Source organism: Panicum virgatum, chromosome 1N (genome assembly GCF_016808335.1).
Source record: "Panicum virgatum strain AP13 chromosome 1N, P.virgatum_v5, whole genome shotgun sequence".
Classification (NCBI taxonomy): domain Eukaryota; kingdom Viridiplantae; phylum Streptophyta; class Magnoliopsida; order Poales; family Poaceae; genus Panicum; species Panicum virgatum.
This window is the reverse complement of record NC_053145.1, coordinates 6,149,205-6,156,290: the sequence shown is the minus strand read 5'-3', so window position 1 is coordinate 6,156,290 and position 7,086 is coordinate 6,149,205. Positions and strand designations below refer to the sequence as shown.

Genomic DNA, 7,086 nt, shown 5'->3' with positions numbered 1-7,086 from the left:
AGTGCTCCAAATTGTTCCCTCTCTATCTTTTCTTCCCCGTTCCCCTCTCTATCTTTTCTTCCCCATTCCCTCTCCTTCCTCTCATCCCCCTCCTCTTCAATTAATTGCCGGAGTACGACAAGCTCGCCGTCTTTGACTGAAGCCGAACAAGCTAGACTTTCTGCATCTAGCATTTCCCACAATATAGATGGCCATGTAGCTCGAAGCCCACAGGCCCAGCCCAAGCACGATGATTTTGGCCCGGCCCAAGCACGGCCCGGCCCGTTCCCCACCGTGCCCGGGCTTGGGCCGTCACCCCAGCCCATGGGTTGGCACGGTCCGGCACGGAGTTTGCAGGCCGGCCCGACAGCGGCCCGCTAACTCCAACAATGGAGCCCAATAGTGGAAGGGGGAGTACTCTACTCCCGACCTCCCAGGCCCCAGGCGCAGGCGGCCCCCACCCCCACCCCCACCCCCCGACCTCGCACCCGACTCCGGGCTCCCCCAACCCTAGCAGCCTAGCCCCTATTTCTCCACTCCTCCCGCCACCTGCTCGCCTTCGCGAGGCCACCAGCCCGCCTCCGCAGCTCCGCCAGCGACCGGTCCGTTCCGATGCCCCTCCGACCTTCCCCGGCGGTCGACGGCGCCCCCCTCCGGCCTCCGCTCCCACCGCGCCGTCGACGCCGCCCCTTCCGGCCTCCGCTCCCTCGCCTGCATCAACGCCGCCCCCTCCAACCTTCGCTCCCTCGCCAGCTCGCCCCGCCGCCCCCTTGCCCCTCAACCCTATATCTAGAGCCGCCGGACACTAGGAGCTCCATTCGCGCCGCCGCAAGGCCTCCTTACGTCGACGCCGCCGCACTTCATCTCCTCGCTGTCGCCCCCTCCCGCTCTCCTCGCCGCCGGTGCGTCGCGCCTCGCCACCGGTCCGCCGTGCCTCGCCCCGCGGCCGAGGACCGCCCCCATTGTGGGCCGGGGGGGCGAGCCCGACAAGCAGGCCGGGCTCCACGGGCAGGTCCGACACGAAAGAGGCTCGTGGGCCCGTGCCTGGGCCGTCAGTGCAGCCCGTGGGCTAGCATGACACGGCCCGCTGGGATATCGGGCCGGACTAGGCACGACCCGAGAAAAAGCGGGCTAGGGTGGGCCCGAGCTCGGGCCGGGCGGCCCGAATGGCCATCTATACTGCTCGGCATATTGATCGCCTGGGAGGCACGACCCCCGGCGTCGACGCCGCTGGTGGTGACGAGCTGACAGCTGGGGTGAGTCCCGGCGCGCGCACGGGACGGGGCTCACAGCGACGCCGGCAGGATGGCACGCGTGACACGGTGATCGGGAGCGTGCCATCTGTGCAGCGGAGGCGCTTGCCGGTTGCCATGGTGCCGGCGGCGAAGGGGATGCTAGTCTTGTCCATCTGATCGCGCTGACGAGGCCAAACTACCCTCTTGCGCGGGCGCCATTTCCAGAGGGCAAACTGCAATCCATGGCCTCTAGACAGAGCAATCAGTCTCATAAATCGACCTCCATCAATCATCCATCAATCAAATTAAAAACCATCGAACCAGTTCACAGGATCACACTCAAACTCTAGAGCTGACCTATGCTGCTCCAACTACTCCATTCGTCCACTCGAACGGGTGTTGAATCTTGAATCAACCCCAATGGTTCAGGAAAGCTCTGGCTGTCTATGGTGGATCGCATCAACCACCCCTCTAGCTTCGCTGCAGGCCCTGCAACAGGCAGGCACGCCCGCCTACGACGCGGCGCCGCAGGCGACGGCCACCTTCTCCCGCCAGTGGATCAGCACGGCGACGGCCACGTAGTGCGTGGCGGCGCCGACGAGCACGAGCACGTGGAAGATCTGGTGGCTGTGGCCGACGACGTCGAACAGCCCGGGGCGCCACTTCTCCGGCACGCGGCTGACGTAGATCCAGGCGCCCGTGGCGTAGGCGAGCCCCATGGCGACCTCGAGCCCCAGCGCGAGGTAGCACGCGGCGTGGCCCCAGTTCACCCACAGCGCGTGCAGCGCCGGGAACACGCCCGACAGGCCCATGGCGAGGAACAGCGTGGCGCGGAGGCGGCGGTAGCGCGGGGACGAGCACGACGGCGAGAGCAGCGCGCCGACCACCAGCGTCCCCAGCGCCGTGATGCCGGAGAGGTAGAGGACCCGCGCCCGCGGGTGGCAGAGGAATGCGTAGTAGACCGGGGGCACGAAGGAGGCCACGATCATCACGGAGATTCCCGCGTAGTCGAGCTGCCAGAACACCACGCTGGCGCGGCGCGAGTGGCACGCCAGCAGGTGCGCCGTCGCGCTGATGGCGAGGCACGACATGGCGCCCACCAGGAACACCATCCGCGGCCACTGCGGCACGCCGGACAGCGCCGCCGCCGCCCCGGCGCCATGGCTCGGCAGGCCCTGCAGGCAATGAATCAGAACAAGCAGCATCAGCTCATGATCACACCCGAGCTAAACTGCTACTAATGCTGAAAACAAGATTTTTTTTCCTTTTCTTCATTTGTTCTGGGATTAAACTGTTTCACGTGAAGTCCTACAAATTTGCTATAGATTTTGTGTGTGAACAGATCAGAAAATTCAGATTTGTTAGTGTCAAAGGTACACATTCTTTGTGGATTAATGTAACAAGATCACGAATAAAAAATACTTTTATCCACTAGTATGTCAACAGTCACTTGGTTTTGTCTGCCTCACAAGTGAGTAGTGACCATCCAAGTGCAGCGAGAATTGGCTAACAAAAGCCTCTGCTTTTTCGCCGGTGTCACTGTCATTCGGGAGTATCGTATCATGGCATCACCGGGAGAAAACGTAAACATGTTGCAAAAGGATCTACCCTTTAACCCCCTACTTCTATGGTTTGCAATGTGAAGCGAACAATGACAAGATAGATGGTGGGCGTTTGGATCATGGATTTTTTTTTTGAAAAAGAAGTTGGATCATGGAGCTTCAATTGAGGATAAGGATTCGAATCAAAATGCCAGCATCTAGACAAGAGCTTAGGTTTTTCGAGAATGGACATTGCTTTTTTTCCCCTGGCTATTATTTGTTACTAACCAAGAAACAGGACAATTCTGAATTCTGATGCCCAATGAGAGTACAAATCGTGCGTGAATCGCAGGGCATCTCCATCTGTGTTTCTGTCCTTGTGCTCGTGCAGAAACGCAGGATTCAGACTTTCAGAGAGCACGGACAAGGATGGCCATGTGGGCGTGCCCCCTGCAAAGTCCTTGGCTTACAGTCTACTGCTAATGAACAGCTCGACGGCTGTCCATGTCTCTTTCCTGCCGGTGATGGCAATGGCACAGGTCCCAACTAAATTACTTACTAGTACAAATGTAATCTAGTTCTGAATAAGCACTCTGCTGATGCAACCAAGAAACGTTAAAAATGCAACAAGAACCATTCATTAGAATCTATAATCCCAGTCAACTAAGCTTTCTTTCCTGGCATCTTTGCATAATTGCACACGTAACAGTTCCTTAATCTATCTTGTCTGCTCAGCCAGTCCTATCTGTAACCGGTGCTGCATACTTTAATTTGCACAAGGAACCTAGACTTCAGGTCCTAAAAGTTTTTAAACCTATTCGGTGATGACGGAGCAGAATCAACAGCAATGTGCCAAAGGAAAACAGGGAATTAAAAAGGATGGAAGTACCCAGAGTGATCCAAAGAAATAGAGCAATAAGGGTTGTTGATGAGTTGCTTACCGAATGGTCGCTGTCCCATGAAGCATTGGTCGATCTCACCACAAACCTGCGAGACAAATGGACGGTGTAGAATTAGTGCGGGCCTTGCGTAAAGAAAAGAGCAAAGTAACTAGGTCGGCGCTTGGGTAGCACAGAATCGTAGCATATTTCTTGTTCCCACAAGCGCCCCTGACGAATTTCAAATTTGCATCCAAAGCTGTTGGATTTGCGGATTGGCACTCCTACTCCTTCAGATTTCCCAAAGTGGATATATATTAAGCAAATGGAGGAGGTCGACTTAGCCACATATATTATCCTACCTTGCTGATGGGCTATTCAGTCCTAGAGTACCAATATCTTGTCACATGTCCAATAATTCGCAACCCGAGCACTATAAACGGGACTCTAATAACTCAAGTGCGATCATAGAAACACATGGATGCTGGAAGGCGCAAGCTAAGTGTGAACAAGCTTTCATGCTATTCTTCTTTCTATAAAGTATGACTTTAGTTCAACCTTGTAATAGTAAAAAGGTAAAATTGACCATTTCATCTTTCAAGCACATAATAATCAACCCAAAGCTTTTGATTTATACCTAGTTCTCGCAATATCTGGACCAATGTGTCACCATCATTACATAAAAAGGACCGGCAATAAAATCATTTCGATGTTTAAGCATATGATGCTTGGGGAGAGATTATCTAACATAACTCCACCGTCACTTGTTAAGTACCATGCGACCGGCACTCTTCTATCAGTAACCACATCATGGTGCACAATTACATTAGAGGAATTACTTCCTTGGTGCTCATGCAAAAGGAAGACAACAACTGCATTGACTTTTGACAACTATTGCACGTAATATGTCGACAAAGTAATGATTAATGATACATTTACTACAATGCTAAATTAAAGCATGTTGTGCGTGCACATAATGTGTTTGTATACCGTTCACCTTTTTAGCTCTAGTGGCATCATATAAAAAATGCTTCCGCAGCGGCATTTGCCAGCTATGCGTGAACAAATTTGTCGTAAAGTGGAGGCTTTTCGTGTAAGATACAGTGAATTGCTGTAAATACAAGCAATTGGAGGGGGCACCCAGCAAATTCGTCACGTGACAATGGAGGATCAGAGAGAGTGGCAGACCCTTTCAAAGGTTCTAGCGCCCGGTAATCACGCAGGAATGGATTGAAAACTCGGGACTTTTTCCAAGGATCGAACAAGAACATGGCAGCAGTTCATTTAAGAAGTGCAGAAAAGGAAACGAGTTCATGGCAGCAGTTCACGGACGCACCTCATGATCCCCGGCGCGGCCTCGTCGGCGGCCCCTCTCGCCCCTCCGGCGACGGCGAGCGCCAGGAACAGCAGGAACCCTCCCAGATGCCTGCAAAGGAAGACAACCCGGCGCGAGGGAATCAGTCGGTCGGCCACCATTGACCACGACAGACAGGCATGGCATGGGGGGAGGAGGAAGGGAAGGGGATCGATCGGGCGCGAGGAATCGAATCAGTCAGGGGGTGGGAGAGGAGCGCACGTCCAGACGTTGAGGGTCTCGTTGTGCCAGGCGAAGGCGCTGAGGAGCGCGTCGCGGATGGGCCACTCGGCGCGGTAGTGGCCGCGGATGAACTCGTTGTCCTTGAGGAACTCCGGCAGCTCCTCGTACCCGACCAGCCGCGGCCGCCGCCGCGCCGCCGCCTCCGCCGCGCCCGGGCGCGCCATGGCCGCCGCCGCCGCGTCCTGCCTCGCGCTGCTGCCCGGGCCGCGGTTCCGCTTCGTCGCGGTCGTCGCTCCCATCCGACCTGTGCTCGCGCGCGCGCGGGGTGGGCGGGTGGGTGTATCTGGGCGCGCGCTGCGCCCGGCGTTCGCGCTAGGAGAGGGAAGGCCGGAGCGCGCGGCGAGGGGAGGCCGAGGACGCGGGGGTTACTGGTTGGTGGTGGTGGCAAATCTTGGCGGGGGCGCGCGCGCGCGGGTGTGGGGTTGCGCTTGCGGGGGCGTGGCAGCAGCGCCGGCCCGGGCACATGGATTTTTCCTCTGTCGCGCCCACACTTTATAGAGGGGACGTGCTCGCTTTTGTTGGATGCGCTGCGCCCACTGGGGCGCCGGCGGCGGTTCATCTCAGCCGTCGGATGAGATCGGACGGACTAAGTTTCCTGAGTTTGTCAAATTTTCTTCTTATGTTTCGAATGTTTTTTCTTTTCTTTTTACTTTTGCAATGGAGGTAGGTGAGTGGTGCCAGCCTTTTTTTTACAATGTAAGCATTTTTTTGTTTGATTTCGAGAGTGGGCTTGTCGTTAACACGTAGTGGTATGCCTACGTACAAGCCACCTGGATAAGCGTAAGGTGTGACACATAGATCCAATGTAGAACACGTCATTAATAAGCTTGTCGTCGCTTAAAAAACACAATGACTAAGTTAGCTTTTGTTCGTAAGTCATGGAGAGATACATTATTGATTGTGGGAGCTCAAAAACATATACACTCTTGGTTGTTGTCACGCAACCGCCTTAATTACTTGCTCCTGTGAGGCTCTATTGTTAACATGATAGCGTCTGTGAAGCTAGTTTGTTCTCTTTGTCTGATTCAAATTAAAACCAACTATATTTACTTAGCAATAATTCTTTTCCTATCAATAGTGAGTGGTCACTCGACATGCTCATTCCAAATCATCCATTGGCAAATGCAGATGTTAATAGCCTCAGGGCGTCCGCAATGGTTAGCTATTTGGCTAGCTAGATCTAATGTGGCAACAAAAAAAGTAGCAGAGAGAGTAGTCACTAGTGACGAGCAAATAGGTGATTTATTTCACGTAGTCTAAGAATATGTGAGAGGAGTGTGTGAGTCCAATAGTATAAAATAGTCTTTTCTTTTCTCTCTCACCTCCACATCAGCTGACCAAATAACTAGTACTAACTATTACCATTGCGGACGCCCAATAAGTCAGGGATGGTTTACGTTCTTCATATTCTCACGAGGTGGTTTGGGTAGATCAAAGGCAGATGTATATGCTCTCGGGGTCACATGATTCAAGTCCCTCCCGGTATTATGCTTTTGCTATTTTACATGAAGAATTTTGTTGCATACACATCATCAAACATTAGGTTATCAGGGCAGGGGTTGGAGCCTCGCAGGGACGATGATGTGCGCACGGTTCCGCCCGGGGGCGCAGGGACGAGCGTGTCAGCTTGCCATCCTAGCTGCCCATTCCTTCACAACCCTGCAGCGCCGGAGCGCAACAGTGGTGATTCTCAGCTGTTCTGCTGCTGCCGGAGTGAGCGGAGGGATCAGATGCCACAACCGATACCGGCTTTTCAGTCAGGATCGCGCACAGCACAAGGCCGCCTCGCCGAGGACCTGTCCTCTGATCTCCCTGCGTGGTTTGCGTTTCGTTTCCTCTGATAAGTGTGCTCACAG

General features: G+C 54.4%; 1 protein-coding gene across 1 annotated transcript; it reads right to left on the bottom strand.

The window, feature by feature from the left end:
• Positions 1 to 1,476: 1,476 nt before the first annotated feature.
• Positions 1,477 to 5,682, bottom strand: LOC120654842 (heptahelical transmembrane protein ADIPOR2-like). Its single transcript, XM_039932508.1, has 4 exons — positions 5,210 to 5,682; positions 4,970 to 5,059; positions 3,697 to 3,742; positions 1,477 to 2,389 (listed from the first exon to the last, which is right to left on the bottom strand). The coding sequence occupies exons 1-4, from the start codon at positions 5,467 to 5,469 to the stop codon at positions 1,727 to 1,729; spliced, it is 1,059 nt and encodes a 352-aa protein (XP_039788442.1). The 5' UTR covers positions 5,470 to 5,682; the 3' UTR covers positions 1,477 to 1,726.
• Between the last annotated feature and the right edge of the window lie 1,404 nt (positions 5,683 to 7,086).